The sequence below is a fragment of the Labeo rohita genome, chromosome 19 (genome assembly GCF_022985175.1).
Source record: "Labeo rohita strain BAU-BD-2019 chromosome 19, IGBB_LRoh.1.0, whole genome shotgun sequence".
Taxonomy (NCBI): domain Eukaryota; kingdom Metazoa; phylum Chordata; class Actinopteri; order Cypriniformes; family Cyprinidae; genus Labeo; species Labeo rohita.
In genome coordinates, this window is record NC_066887.1 from 12,811,481 (window position 1) to 12,827,844 (window position 16,364).

Here is a 16,364-nt window from a genome sequence, read left to right on the forward strand (position 1 = left end):
AGAAAATATGCTATGTTCACTTTAGTGTAAATAGCATCTATTGCACAAACACAAACGGACAGTTTTGATTGCCTTTCTTTTAGTACTATGTTGAATAGTACAAAAATAGTTTCCCAATTTTTCAAAACACTGTGAAACTGTTTTTTTTTTTTTGTTAGATAATTTACACTGATGAGTGTGAAACTTAACTAATAAAATAAATAGATTTAAAACAATAATTAATAATTCAATATCATAATTAAAATATACAAAAACTACATTTTCAAAATGCAAATAAAAATGAAAAAGTACCTTTTCTTTGATAAACACAGAGATGTCATATCATAACTTTTTTTAACATAACTACAGTGCCAGAAGATGTGGGTTACAGTTTCCAAGTGCACTTAGTTTGTAAAATTGTATTTGCAGATATTAATGAAATAATATTAATGTTTTAACACACCTATATGGTGCATTTTGAAATAATATAAAATTTTCCTTTACATTTTATTTAAAAAAAAAAAACATTTGATGTACTTTAAATAAACACAACTTGTTTAAAATATTTCGCAATTTTTAACTGTCACGTACTATTTGATAAGTGAATATATTTTAAATGTACTAAATCACAACTTCATCATTACAAATGTGGAATTACAAATATATTTAAATACATGACATTCACGTTTCATGACAGTATATTTTAGTTTAGCATAAATGCTTGTCATTATGCTTGTAGTACGCTGTAAATTAAAATTACACATTAAGATGTATTTAAGTCATACTTAAGTGGATTAAAAAAGCACTCTGAAGTTCAGCTATAATTGTATTTAATATAAAATGAAATACACTGTAATACATTTCAATTTAAATGCAATTAACATGCAAGTTTTGAAAACATTACATTTAGTTTGCATTCAGAGTGTTCTATGCCATAACAAGTACTCTTTTTACAAGTATGCTAAAGTGCACTTCTTCTTCACAAGCGTTGTTATGTGTCATCAAAACCTTTTTGTTGCACTTCTATAAGGCATGATATAATTATACATACACAAATTGCATATAAAAAAGATGAGCGAATAGTATATTAACAGTATAAATTTCAGTCTTGCAGTGCATATTCTTACAATTAAAAGGGTCAAATTCTCTCACCAGCGCTCAAGGACATTCAGGGGTGTAAAGATGGACCCGGGAGACTGGGCACAGCTAGGAGAGATGAGCAGGCATGCCTCAGGCAAAGCACAATCAAAGCAATCTCATTCCGGTTACATGCGTGTTAAAGATTATGACAGCAATATGGTGCAATGAAACCTTGTTTGGCTGATCTGTCAAAGTCCACGGTGACAATAAAGCCCTGTCAGTGCTATCTTATAAACAATTCATGTTGCTTATATGATAGATATAGTGAAGTAACAGACTGCAGGTAAATAAGGCGGATACATTGTGCAATATTTAGGTGGGAAAAATTCCGTTTTCTATTATAAGCGATGCCGTGATGCATTACGGTGAAATCTATGAAACGGGTCAAATGAAACCCAATTAAAGAGATCTAATCTGTAACGTAGCTACTGAAGCGTTCCTAATGTGCGCATGTTTGTGTGTGAGGGCTTGATAGGAGCTTAAATAGTCTGACAAAGAAGAAATGTAATAAAGCTCCGGCTTTCCAATAGATCATCCTGAGTGAATTTGCCAACATTACTCTTCCCGTTTCAAGGCTAGTAAATTAAAATTTATGCACACCTACTTTATCTTCCTTTACGTTCCCCATGAGGTGGCGAGGAGATATTCTCACCATAGGCAATATTCGCTTTCAGTAATTATATCAGTGTAGACTTCCTAATTAACATATGGCATACATGTTCAGAGTGTACAGGAATAATGCTCTCAGTTCTCCACTGCGTCTCCCACTGTGTGATATTTTCTCCACTGACAGATATTCTGCATTGCTATTAACGTCAATCAAACACATTCTCTCTATTCAGGCGGCACAAATGCCCACAAACAGGGGCTCGGGCTCGTGTCGTGACATTCCCGCATCGTTGATGTATGAAAACAACAGTGGAGTGTTTGTGCGAAACGAGGTTAGCAAAACAAGAGGAAAGGCTGGGCTCTGTTTTAACAAAGTGGTCTGACAGAGGAGAGCCGCTCACACGCATATACACATCCGCAAACACACACACGCGCTGACACCAGACAGGGCCCGAGGCGGTCCTGCTGCTCCAGGACCCCAACATCTGCTCTCTGGAATAATGCATGTTTCATTTCAGATGCTCCCTCTCTCTCTAAAATGGAGCGGTGATCTGCCTGTAATGCGAAGGCCACAGATCATGCGGTAAACTCTGCTCTGGTAGCCTCAAAGCTGTCCTCGGGCACACAAAATCCAGCTACGGAGATGGAGGAGACTGGTGCGCCATTTGTTTCCAGTGCACTGAGTAATGGCTGCCACTGGGCTCTGCCACAAAGGCAGGCTGTTTCAGACTAGACGCACAAAGAAACACTCAGGCTGGTGTGCTTCCTAATGCACAAACAAATGTAAATGTATACAAACTAATTAACAAAAAGCCCTCTAGCCTGTATGTTACAATATGTACTGTAAATGGAGATTCAGATTTGTGAGTTCTCTTAACAACCGCCTTAATAATTGCCAAATGTCTTTAAGCCGAATTTGAGCAATGAACATTGCCACACAACAAATATTATACAAATTTTATCTCACAATTCTGACTTGTTTTCTCAGAATTCCATGATATAATCTCGCAATTACGAGGTATGAAGTCAGAATTGTGAGATATAAACTCGGATTTCCAATTTTTTTTTCTCAGAATTGCATGATATAAACTCATTTGCAAGTTATAAACTTGCCAAAAAAAGTCAGATTGCGAGAAATTCCTTTTTTTTTTTTTTTTAGAATTGTAAGATATAAAATCACAATTGTGAGATATAATAAAAAAGATATAAAGTCCAATTTTGAGGGAGAAAAAACACTGATGTTCTTAGAATTGTGAGTTTCTATCTCACAATTCTGACATAACTCGCAAATGCATGTTATAAAGTCAGAGTTGTCACAATTCTGAGAAAAAATTGCGAGATCTAAACATGCAATTCTGAAAAAAAGTCAGAATTGTGAGTTTATCTTGCAATTCAGACTTTATTTCTCAGAACTGTAAAAAAAAAAAGTTTAAGTCTCGCAATTCTGAATTTATAACTCAAAATTGCGAGTTTATATCACACAATTCTAAGAAAAAAAGTCAGAATTTCAAAATTAAAAGTCGCAGTTACTTTTTTTATTTTATATTTAGTGGAGGAAACAGGCTTCCATAGCAACATGAGGCAAATTTTGCAGGCACAAGGTTATTTTGTTGTTTATTGTGTTTAGTTTAAACTAACAAAAATAATAATAAAATCTACTGTCATGTATTACATGATTAAATACATTTTTGGCCAATTTTTTAAATAAAATTAGAACATTTCAGCCTTTAAATCTTTTTTTATTATCTTTTTTTTTTTAAATTAAAAGGATGAGTCAGAATGATAAATTTTATTTTATCTGCTCCATAAATAGTTCTAAGCCAATGTGCATTTTAAAAATCTCAACACCTCTGATAACAAGGTAGCCTATTTTCCATCAACCAGTTAAGATTTGCAACAAAAATACGGTCCAATTTTCGCATTGGTCTGAACGAAAATATGGCAGACAGGCTGAATGAAATTGTAAATCCACTATTTGACAGAAGATGGTGCTTACTATACTACAGAAAAAGAACTGTTTTCACAGTAACATCTGTAAACAAAACTGCACTACGTTTCTAAACACTGCTTTATTACACATTACATGGAGGAAAGATGGAAAGCAAATGTTTCTGAAGACATTTCTGAAGACATTCTTATTAGACAGACATACATCTGCAAGATGTCTGTTAAAGCATCTTCTGTGTACAAACAACTGACAGACGTCTTTCAGATGTCAGTTTTACATACATTCTAAAATCATAAACATCTTAAAGACATCTAATAGAAAAAATCAGGGTTTCCTATTATGTATTCATATCCTGATATCACACATACATCAGAGACATCTATTCGATGTCTGCATTTACATCTGGAGTATTTTTTAGATTGTTTGCTCATCTGCAATACGTCCAAGGGACGTTTCCTATCAGATGTCAAATAAACATCTATTAGATGTCTTTAAGATGTTTATGGTTTAGAATGTATGTAAAACTGACATCTTACAGATGTCTGTCAGATGTTTGTACACAGCAGATGCTTTCCAGATCAAGTGATTTTTACCAGACATCTTGCAGACATATGTGTGCTATCTGGGTACAAATAATTAAATCATTCATTGTTTCATATAATTTCTCTGTCTTCAGTCATGTTTTCGCAAGAAACCTACTCTGCGTGGTGTGCCTTCGTGAGACTCTTAATAACTTTGCTTAAAGCTTAGTATTTATTATGAGTTTTTCAAATTGCGATAATCAAATTCGAAATGGGATCATTAAAATAACCCTACAGCTGATATGTGAGCTACCTCCAATCAGGCCACGAGCTACTGGCAGCTTGCGAGCATCATGTTGGAGACCCCTGGCCTAACAAAGGTAAATGTGATGTGACCGCACCTTAACTCGGCATTTCGTTGAACTGTTGTTTAAAATCAATATCACACTCAATTACTGTTCTGAATAGCAGCACAGCTGTGATTACCTATGGCATCGTGCCATGACTATGCATTTGGAAAACATCGCTATCGTTGTGCTACTGCTTAAACACAGTATTAAAAAAGCAATGGCTAAACAGTAATCTTTTAATGGTAACAGCTTAATTTATTCATGCATCACCGAACGCTGGGAGCCTGAAATCAGAAACATCCTTCAATATGAAATTGTTCATTCAGACAACAGCTATTGAGCTAGTTGGGTCAACATTTCAGGGAAATGTATGTTCAAAGTTGTTCACATTTGCTTTTTCATCAATGTGGGAAAGCATTAACCAAAAGATCCTTATGTACTCTTGATGATTTACAAAGACGGTTGTGATCGTAATACAGCGGATGGTTCGGGAAGTGCTATATTGAGAGCCTTGTCTTTTGGCTGATTGATTTTGCTGACGTTTGAATGCAATACAGTCTTATCATGGCCGAGCGGGCGGCTCTCCTGACAGCTTTCTGCTTGTTGGTGCATTTGCCTCAAAGAAAGTAATTTAGTAACATCAGACCGAAACAGACTTGTTTACACTATCTCCTCTCCTCCTTTCAAGGGGAGTCCATATACCATTTGTGAGGCGCATTAACGCCCGCCAAGTGCACAATCGCTTGGAAATTGAGGCAACTGCTCTGGAATAATGGCTGAGCTTGACTGAGGGCTGTATAATAAATGACTGAGTCTCGTGGCACTTTTCAGTGGACATCCACACAGTCACCATTAGTTTCCTAAGTGCACTTTTCCCCGCACTTCTAAATTGATTGAAACAAAATGTCACAATTATGCCCTGTAGCTCAAGCTTTAATTATTCATCAATTAGCGTTTTCTCCCCCCCTTCTTTTTTCTGAACTGATTTTTCATTCAGTTTGCAGAGATGTATGGTTCCCCTGCTGTTAACCAGTCCAAAGTCATTAGTTTCTGGCTTTGCAATTAAACCTGCTGCATTATTCATCAGGCCCAACTCGGTAGACTCTGCTCTGAGCTCAGGAGGCCTGCATGAGAAATTAATTTGGAGAGATGAAGTTTCCTCTCAGGTTAGAACAGATGCCATTGGCCCAAACAGAGGGTAGGTATGGAGTGCTTTCATTGTTGGGGATTATAATGGCAAGAGTAAAGTCAGACTGTAGAAAGGGGGAAAATGTGAATGGAAAAAATATCACATTTCGGCATAGCCTGTGGCGAAATTCTTCATATTACTTAAAAATGACTTCTCAGGAGGAAATGTATAATGACTACATATAATAGTCATATTGTGCACTTAAAAATGATTAAAATAAAACATTTTATTTCACTGTAATATAATTTTTTAAGCTAAAGTATAAATGATAAAGTGCATGATATTTGTATCTAATATAGAAATGTACTAAATGCTGCAAGGAAAAAAAAAACCCATTCAATTCAGCAGATATCAATCTGACAGCCAGATCAAAGATCGTCAGTGATCAAATGTTGCCATCTGCTGGTGTATCCCAAAAACATCAACTATTCATTCTTTATAATAAGTTCTGATTGAAAATATTATCATGAGCAGTCATGAGGTAAAAATATGCATTTTTAATTTATAATCGTACAAGCCCGTAATACTGGTGGTCATCTCTGTTGAAGCAGTCATAGGAACAAAGCAGAACTCTGACTGGAACAGACTGAGAGCTTTTCATTCCCATGTGCTGTTCAAAGACAAAAAGTACAGACTCCAATTACTAACGGATAGTCTAATAATATCCCTCTTTTATTGACATTCAACATGGATCGTGCAGAAAAAAAATAGTAACATTTTGGCATTATTTTTGCTAATATTTACTAATTAGCGACATAAGTTAAATTGTGACCCTGCTAATTTTTGTTGATTGAAATAACAAATGTTGTCTGTGTGCCTGAGGCATACTAAATACCTATTATGCAAGTGTAATTCAGCAGAGTGTCAGGTTGTTAAACTGTTAAACTGTCATCAAACATCCTGAGCGAAGCAGGTTCTGCCAATTTTTAACTACAGCGCTACTTCTGTGCATTGACTGCCACAGGCACTGCCTGCTGAACATTTGTGTTATGCAGAATGAGCTGATACCTTTCTGGTGTTGATGAACTGAACACACTCCAGCCAGGTGGTGAGGAAGGGCTGTGAGCACAGAGCACACTGGCCCCAGTGAGACAGCATGTCCTGCAGCTCTGGGTACGCTGGTAGGGCTCTGGACACCACTGACAATTTATTAGTGCTCTGCTGGAGGATCAGCCTGGCTGAGAGTTCCTGAACACATTAAAGGGATAGTTCACCCAAAAATGACAATTCTGTCATTAATTACTCACCCTCATGACATTCCAAACCTGTAAGACATTCGTTCATCTTTGGAACACAAACTAAGATATTTTTGATGAAATCCGAGAGCTTTCTGACATGTTCGAGGCCCGTGAAGATATAAAAATAGTTTTTATAGTTTAAATAGTCCATGTGATATCAGTGGTTCAACCGTAATATTGTGAAGCTACGAGAATACTTTTTGTGCGCAAAGAAAACAGTCAGAAAGCCCTTGGGTTTCATCAAAAATATCTTAATTTGTGTTCTGATGATGAAAGAAGGTCTTACAGGTTTGGAACGACATGAATTTTTTTTTATTTTTGGGTGAACTATCCCTTTAAAACTACAATCAGCAGCACCATGAAAAAGTTATAGTTAAAAGTAACCATTTAAAGATGACATGCTTATTTTTAATTAAAATTGTTTTCCCACTACTAACATCCTCTAGTTAAATACTAGCAAGACAGAAATCAGATTTGTGCAAAAATGTTTAAAAATAATGAATAATAATAACAATAATAATAATAATTATTATTATTATTATTATTATTATCTTTTAAGGCAAATAAAAAGTTACCTTTAATGAGAGGACTTCTTTCTCTTGAATGGACTCCATGAGTGTGAATGGAACTAAATTGTTTCCTTCAAAGAACAGTTCCTCCAAAGTGAGAAACTGAAACTAAACATTAAAGAGAAAGAAATGGACATTTTTAAAATATTATAAAAAAAAAACATTTTATATAGTATGAGTTAGTGAACAAAAGTAAAAAAAAAAAAAAAAACATTAATCCTATAAAGCCTTCTGTATTGTATTTAAAACACAAAGGCTTCTAAATTATCAAAATAATAAAAACATTGCTGAAATATGTTCTACACAATCTACTACATTCCTGCTATCACCTGGTTGAAAAGTTTATTCTTTTTAGCATATTTTACATTGTTATACTTCAAGTAGGGGTCGACTGATTATCGGCCTGACAGATTATCGGCACCGATATTAAGCATTTTGGTCATTTTCAAAACTGATTTGCTGAAAAAAATATTTAAAAGCATTTAAAGAAAGTTTTTGTCAGAGCCCCTTGTTATTCTTATTGTTTACATTAATTTTTATATAAGACATATCGGTTCAAAATATTGGTTATCAGTCTACTTGATCTGTAATACTCAATATCTGCCCTGAAAAACCTATATCTGTCGACCCCCTAATTTTTAAAATGAACACTTACTGGACTGAAGAAATTTGAATATTTTTACTTGATTGTTTTTACATTTTACTTTGCTTTGCACATATAATTAAAAGTACAGAGCTTTTATATAATCTTTAATATCATGTTACTAAGACTGGGAAATATAGAGCATATTTCAATCTATTTTAGTCTGAGTAGTCTGCTATATACTTTTATACAGTCTCATAAAAGCTTAATGTATCATAGGATACTCAAATAATAAAAGTTTATTTATTTCTTTTTGTTGTCTATTGTCCTATGTCAGATTTCACAGGATTACTAATCACAGATTTATAAGGGGGCTGAAGTCACACTAATTAACATTTAGAACCACCTATATATTACATTATAATCAGCTTATTTAATAAATACATACATGTTGCCAAAATCATTAGTAAATAACCAAAACATTTAAATAAACAGCTGAAACGGCTGGCAATTTGTCCGAATAACTTACACCAACTGGAAACACAGATAAACAATTTCCGGCAACATCCAAGATCTTCAGATTTTTCCATCCGAGAGCGCCCTAAGCAAAGAACGAACACTTAATACACTAATATGCATACAAATTGGGTAAAGTATGATGATAGTCGTCTGTCTTGCCTCTGGTAGTTCTGTCAGTTTGTTTCGGGCCAAGTACAATTTCCTTAGCTGTGGTAAATTGTATAACTGCTGTGGTATTTGAGTCAGTTTATTATTAGTGAAGTTAATCTCAGTCAGACTCTTCATAAAGCCCAGTTCAGCCGGAATCTGCTGCAAATGATTATCTGTGACACTGATGCTTTTTAGACTACACAGCCTGCAAAAAACATTTTAAAAAATCAAGTATCATGATAGCCAAATGGCAATAAAAATGTAAAAGATAAATTTAAAAGTTTAAATTTTCAAGCGACAGCTGAAAACTCATCTCTTTCGTCACTATTTGACTTCATTCTAAAAAAAAAAAAAAAAAAAACTTTTTCTCTTTTCTTAATCTTCCCTATCTAGCTTGTACTTTGATTTGCTTGATGTACTCCCCAGTTGTAAGTTGCTTTGGATAAAAGTGTCTGCTAAATGAATGAATGTAACTGTAATTGTAAAAGGTCAATTGACTTGAGTCATCTCACCTCTTTATTTCTGCAGGAATGACTTTGATTCTATTGTGGTTCAAATTGAGAATCTCTAGGTTTGATAGACCCTCTGTAAATACAACACAACGCAATCAATACTCCCGACCCAGTTCAATTAAATAAACCTGAATAAGAAAAGATTTTGATCTTACCCAGCACCTCTGGTGGCAAATGGCTGATTTTGTTTCCATACAAATAAAGTTTATTTAGACAATGGAGGTGTTTTAACACAGATGGGATCTCCTCAAGAACATTATTTCCTAGATTGAGCTCTGTCAGCTGTAAAAATACAATGAAAGTACAATGAATACAATGAATGAAAATTATAAACAATGTATACGTAAAAGTTATTTAATCTAATATTAATGTAAGTTAATTATCTTAGATTCGACTTGTTTTCTGCTGTTCAATATGGTTCATATTTTGTTTTGGGCTCTATCATAGAATAATAATATCCGTATTAAGAAGTATAAAACAAAGCAGTTATACAGATAAAACGAACATACCTTCTGCAAACACATCAGTTCAGACGGCAAACTCGACAGATAATTATTATTCAACTTTAATATAACAATCCATGTCAGCCGCGCAAAAACCTCTGGAAGATGTGTAATTTTCCTCGAGCTCAAATTAAGAGAGTTTGATTTCGTTTTTAATGCTTTGATGATTAAATCGTTTGCCATTTGACACGTCGCGTGTATAGTTAACTTGAACTTTTCACACGTTTCCATGGAGATACAACGCAACTTCTTAACATAGCGTTGACTGAGGCCGCTGGCGCCACCTGATGGACTAAAATGAGAATAACATGCTGTCATTGTAGCCTCAATATTGACTACAGAAATCAAAGACAAGTAAATCAACAAGATGTTTTGCACGTTCCACGATTAGTGACCTGAAAAAAATGACCTGAAACGTTATTAAAAAGCGCTCTTTCAAAAATGCTTAGTGAAAAGTTGTTAACCTTCAGAAAACCTTGACAGTCAATTCAACCTAAATATTGCATGTTTTTTATTTTCTACTAATTTTCGATGTCCTTTGCGATTTGTGTAACCTAAATATCTAAAGACTTAGATCTATTGATGTGTGATTTTGCCCTTTAAGCAAAAACTTAAATAAAATAAAATAGAATAGAAATAGAAATAGAAATAGATTCACTTGTCTTTATGTCAGGATTTGTAATTTGAAATGTACTTGTCTTCATATCATGACTTCTGAAAGTGTCCAAATAATTTCTTATGTGTAATAATTTTAAGTAATTTTACATTATTTTGTAACAGAGGAAATCATGTGGTAACAGGGTTTGTGAGAATACAGCTAAACACCAGATTTTAGGTCAATTAAAATTAGTCCGTCTGTTTACAGTTACTTATTATTTATTGAGTAGACTGTCAAAATTATGAAGTAATATGAGCTTAATTTTGTATAGTCTAACCTGTTTTTTAAAATGATGACTGTATTTAAAGGGATAGTTCACCCAAAAATGAAAATTGTGTCAGTAATTACTCACTCTCAGGTCGTTCCAAACCCGTAAGACCTTCGTTCATCTTCAGATAACAAATTAAGATATTTTTGATGAAATCCAAGAACTTTCTGACCCTGCATAGACAGCAATGCAACCTTCATGTTCAAGGCCCAGAAAGGTAGTAAGGACCAGAGGTAGGTAGAGTACCCAAAATCTGTACTCAAGTAAAAGTAAAAGTACTTATGGAAATATTTACTCAAGTAAGAGTAAAAGTAACAATCCCAATAGTTACTTGAGTAAGAGTAAAAAAGTATCCAATGGAAAAACTACTCAAGTAGCTAGTTACTAGTTACTTCTGATCTGATTGATACGAAGCGAAAACCTTGAATTTCAAACTATTTGGAAAGCTTCCACACACCTCTCCTTGAAAGTCTCGTTGTTTTGTTTATATAAAACATAGGCTGAATTAAAGTAGCCTATCTCAGTCCTGTGATGGGCACATTAGTGTACGAATTTGTGTATAACGTCACAGTATGCACTTCAATTTATTTAGATTTTTGGAAAATGGATATGAAAACATGCAGACGTTTAGAAAGAACGTTTTTTACGAACGTGTGTTGTTTGTAAGGTTCACAAGATATTTGTCATTGCTTGCACAAGCGCGCATATGAGGAAAAACATTCGGATAGTGTGTGAAATATGGTACTATAACAATAGGGGTTCGATCTTCAACTTCATGTGACTTGTCAGTGGCTGGTGGCAGCTGCCAGTCTGATTCTGGCAGGTCACGTGACCTGCCAGTGGCGGGCTGGTGGCTGGCAGTCTCAACCGCTTTAGATCTGTGAGTATAACGCGTTCTCTGTCACTCTCGCTGCAAGGAAACACACTATTTTATTGTTATAAATGTATTCTTATGACTCTGTTCTTTAGTATGATTGACGTTTTAGTTTTTTTCCACAACTAAAGCGGTCAAACGAACTTGATCACGACTGGTTGCTTACTGACGCTTCGCCTAAACTCGGAGCGCTCTCGCGGCTGACTGAGCTGCCAGTGGAAGCTACAATAAGCTGCCAGTTGAGAACACGGCCATTTGAACACTTTCTTCATAATAAACCTCATAAAATGTCGACAAATTAAAAGACTAGACCCATAAGAATATATTAATGATCATGAAGTAATATATTTCCTTGTAGCAAGAATGGTAAAGAACGCGTTAACCTTGGAGCGCTCTCGCGGCTGACTAAGCTGGGAGTGGAAGCGACAATAAGCTGCCAGTTGAAACCACGGCCATTTAAACACTTTATTCATAATTAAACTCCATAAAACGTCGGCAGATTAAAAGGCTAGAGCCTTAAGAATATATTAACGATCATGAAATAATATATTTCCTTGTAGCAAGAGTGGTAGAAAACGCGTTAACCTCGGAGCGCTCTCGCGGCTGACTGACTGAACTGCCAGTGGAAGCGACAACAAGCTGCCAGTTGAAACCACGGCCATTTAAACACTTTATTCATAATAAAACTCCATGAAATGTTGATGAATTAAAAGACTAGACCTATAAGAAGATATTAATGATCGTGAAATAATATATTTCCTTGTAGCAAGAGTGGTCGAAAACACGTTAACCTCGGAGCGCTCTCGCGGCTGTCTGACTGAACTGCCAGTGGAAGCGACAATAAGCTGCCAGTTGAAACCACGGCCATTTAAACACTTTATTCATAATAAAACTCCATAAAACGTCGGCAAATTAAAAGACAAGATCCATAAGAAGATATTAATAATCATGAAATAATATACTTCCTTGTAGTAGGAGTGGTAGAGAACGCGTTGAACTCGGAGCGCTCTCGCGGCTGGCTGACTGAGCGACCAGTAGAAGCGGCATTAACCTACCAGTCGGAATCACCGCCATTTAAACACTTTAATCGCGCTAAAAATAAAGAACTGAACAGGTTCACAATAAGAAATTAAGCACAAAACACAAAATCTGCCGAAAATCTGTTGTTGCTGAAACTTGTTGAGGCATACTGCCAGCTGGCAGCTGCCAGTCAGCCCGCCCAAAATCAGACACTGGCAGCTGCCACCAGCCACTGGCAGGTCACGTGACGCCAGCCAGTTGAAGATTGAACCCCCTCTCTACTATAAGGTCAAAGTGCCCATAGTTACCAAATTACCATTAATAGGGTTCAAATAGGCATCATCGTATTAGCCGCTTTTCCACTATCGTGATAGAATGTGTGTGCTAAGCGAAAGCGCGCTGTATGATCAAACAGCCAAGTAAACAGCTGTTACACTGCGTTCATAGCTCATGCATTTATATTGTCAATAAATGTGTTAGTTTTCAGAAAGGTTTTACCTTCTGTGTCCGACTCCGTTAGCATGCATATCCCCTCAGCATTTGTTGGTAACCTTATACCTGTCGTCGCCTTCTGTTTATTTATTTATTTTTTATTTTATTTTTTTTGCGTTGTTTATAGTTGTGTCCTTTTTTCTGTTATTTAACGAAGTCCCAAAAACAGAAATATCTGATCATATCTCTGTTTATATTACATTTGCGTTACCAAGGCAACGACTAACGCATTTGTATTTACATTCCAAAGAGTTCCGTTATCGGCACCACAGTGGAAAATGAAACCGTATCCGTGCTGAAAAAATAGAGTTGATTTGAGGCCACGGGTGATCTGCCCCCGATAGCTCACACACGTCATCCTCCGCTTCAGCCATCAGCTTTCTAAACGCGCGCTGAACTTAAGCAGGAGATGCGTTGCAGACTCTCGCGAAGCAGCCCCTCCAACGTCTCGCGAGACTTCAGATCAAGTCACGTAAACGAATTATTATTTTATATATCAAATATTTATTACAATTTTGTCAGTAACGGAGGAACGCCATCAAATGTAGCGAAGTAAAAGTAAAGTTTTTTCACTAAAAATGTACTTGAGTAAAAGTAAAAGTACCTATCTTTAAATATACTCTAAAAGTACTAGTTACGAAGTAAATGTAATTCGTTACTACCCACCTCTGGTAAGGACATTGTTAAAATAGTCCATGTGACATCAGTGGTTCAACCATAACTTTATCAAGCTATGAGAATACTTTTGTACACAAAGAAAACAAAAATAATGACTTTATTCATTAATTTCTTCTTTTCCATGTCAGTCACAGTTTACATGAGGGTGAGTAATTAATAACAGAATTTTATTTTCTAGGTGAACTATCCCTTTAATATCCTGTTAATTAACACAAAGTTTTTATTGATAGAAAGTTATCTTTATTTAATGACATGAGCATGACCATGATCCAGCACCTCTTAGAGCAAATTACTTGCAGATATGCAGTTTTCCAAGTAATAACACAAAGCACATAGCAGTTTATTCAAGAATAAACACTGACAAGCATGGTCTATTACATTAGGCTTGTCCACTGCAACTGAAGTCACCAGCATGTGTTATTTCATCATCCTCTGAGAGCATCCTGACCGAATCCGCTGATCCTAGCAAAACGGAATCAAATTCCAGAAGGTCCACTTCTACAGGCTAATTATGCACAGATGCATATATTAATGTGTGTCAGTGATGGGTCAACCCTCTTCCTCATTTCCCAAATCTTTCAGAGGCTCCACAGAGTTATAGTGCTCACCAAGTCCATACGCATGCCGCATATAACTGTAAGAGAGAGTGAAATGCGTTTTAGCACAGTGGTAGAGAAATTAATGGTTTGTACATGATTTTATTTTATGTAACTTACACGAGTGTGATTGTTGGCTTGTCATATTCTTCACCAATAATAATAGAGGGGGATTCTGCCTGAATGACTTCTATTGGTAGCTGGAGGACCTGTGAAAGCGCTTTTAACTGTCATGGAGAAAATATAAAAAGCATTGACATAAAAAATAGGCAAATGGTGGATTATGATGTTTTAATGTGGACATATTTTCTGGTATTCTTACCTCTAACTGTCCGCCCCAAGCAGCTGTGTCTGCAATTTCATTGCAGTATTTCTCAAACTCATCTAAAGTAAAATTGAATCCAGAGTTAGCAACAAAATCCATTCATATCGTATTCATATTTAGCTTGCATTTATCCATTCAAAAGCAATGGCTGCTGAAAATGTAGCTTTGCTTTAACAGGAACATCTTACATTTTTAAAATACAGTTTACTGTATTTTGATCATATTCCGAAGAGTATGGCATTCACCTGCAGTGTACATGTCTCCTGAATTGGGGTCAGTGAGGAACGGCAGGAAGTCGTCTGCATGGCTCCTCATGTACTGAGCTGTTTGAGCCCGAAGCTCTTTAAGGCTGAGAGCGGTGCCTCGCTCCGTCAGCTGATCCTCCACGGCGCGGTACATGCAGTGACCGTCAGAGGAGATCTCTTTGATTTGCAGATGCCTCTCCATTAGCTTCTGCCTCAGCTTTAGACCCTCCTGATGACGGGAGCCCGTGAGGTTCTCCACTTCCGCCTCAGCGATCCGGTTCTCCCGCTCCTTCTCAAGAGCAGCCTTTTTATCCTAAAACACCAAAGATTCTCAGTATCCTTAAGAGAGACCACCTACACCCACCTACAATGGAAAAGAACGTACCCGTCTCTTCTGGGCTTTAGATGGCCGAGTTTGCTTGCTTGAATCTGTTTTTTCCTCATTGCTTTCCAAACTCACAGAATCCAAAGCATTTGAAACCTCCTCCACCTTAGAACAATCCTAGATAAGAGTACAAGTGAGCTGCAATCACATGTATGTACTTTATGGTTTCTAGGTAGGGTGTTTTAATATCTAACAACACAATATAACTTACAGAAGGAGAGTTTTGAAGTAGTTTGAGCTCATTTTCATGTTTTTGAGTGAGTTCTGCCTCTAGTTTGGCGATGTCTTCTGTCAGCTGTTTCCTCCTCTTCTTGTCATTTTTAGGAATAGCATTTTTCATACTTTGTATTTTTGCTATGACACCAAAAGAGACATATATATTTAGGATGCACTATAAACAATTTTGTTTCGTTTAATCTTAGTCTAATAAATGTTTATAGATTTATTTCTTTTGAAAGATAGTGATATGCTGTTTACCTTGCAGGTCTTTCTTTTCCTTGCGATGCTGTTTGGCTAACAGCTCCTCTGCTGTCTCCACTTCCTCCATGTCAAAGATAACTAAATATTCAAAGCAGTAAAATGTTTGCTGAAATGGAGCTAAACAATAAATATATTACTCATTTCCATTAGTTTGATTTACTGCTCGACAAAGACTAAATTGCAGGTCAGCCCATAGACTTCAGTTGATTTGCAAGTCAAGCGCATGGATTCAATGGGAACGCAGAAACTGATGACATCCGGGAATGCAACGTATCAAAATAAAAGTCTTAGATACTGTTTTCCTCTGTGTGTTTTATATAATAGTATAAAATGAGAGAATAAATAAACCAGTAATTTACGCAGCGCCTTAAAATAAGTGTCTTACTTTTTTTTTTTTTTTGCTCCGAATTATTTTGAAACCGTTGACAAGTAACTGTCTCTTCTTTATTCTTAAATTACCTTTAAAAATAGATAGCAGTGATTTTCGTTTTTTGGGACTAATTTCCAGTAAATAAAAAATCCTAAATTTGAGC

At 35.8% G+C, this 16,364-nt stretch overlaps 2 protein-coding genes across 2 annotated transcripts; both read right to left on the minus strand.

Annotated features, from left to right (window-relative positions):
- Window positions 1–4,783: 4,783 nt before the first annotated feature.
- Window positions 4,784–10,018, minus strand: lrrc69 (leucine rich repeat containing 69). Its single transcript, XM_051136259.1, has 8 exons — window positions 9,817–10,018; window positions 9,463–9,589; window positions 9,308–9,380; window positions 8,805–9,000; window positions 8,656–8,727; window positions 7,550–7,651; window positions 6,745–6,924; window positions 4,784–6,346 (listed from the first exon to the last, which is right to left on the minus strand). The coding sequence occupies exons 1-8, from the start codon at window positions 9,991–9,993 to the stop codon at window positions 6,239–6,241; spliced, it is 1,035 nt and encodes a 344-aa protein (XP_050992216.1). The 5' UTR covers window positions 9,994–10,018; the 3' UTR covers window positions 4,784–6,238.
- A 3,896-nt stretch (window positions 10,019–13,914) lies between these two features.
- On the minus strand, window positions 13,915–16,080 carry otud6b (OTU deubiquitinase 6B). Its single transcript, XM_051136141.1, has 7 exons — window positions 15,829–16,080; window positions 15,563–15,705; window positions 15,352–15,468; window positions 14,967–15,279; window positions 14,719–14,780; window positions 14,517–14,623; window positions 13,915–14,434 (listed from the first exon to the last, which is right to left on the minus strand). The coding sequence occupies exons 1-7, from the start codon at window positions 15,896–15,898 to the stop codon at window positions 14,350–14,352; spliced, it is 897 nt and encodes a 298-aa protein (XP_050992098.1). The 5' UTR covers window positions 15,899–16,080; the 3' UTR covers window positions 13,915–14,349.
- Between the last annotated feature and the right edge of the window lie 284 nt (window positions 16,081–16,364).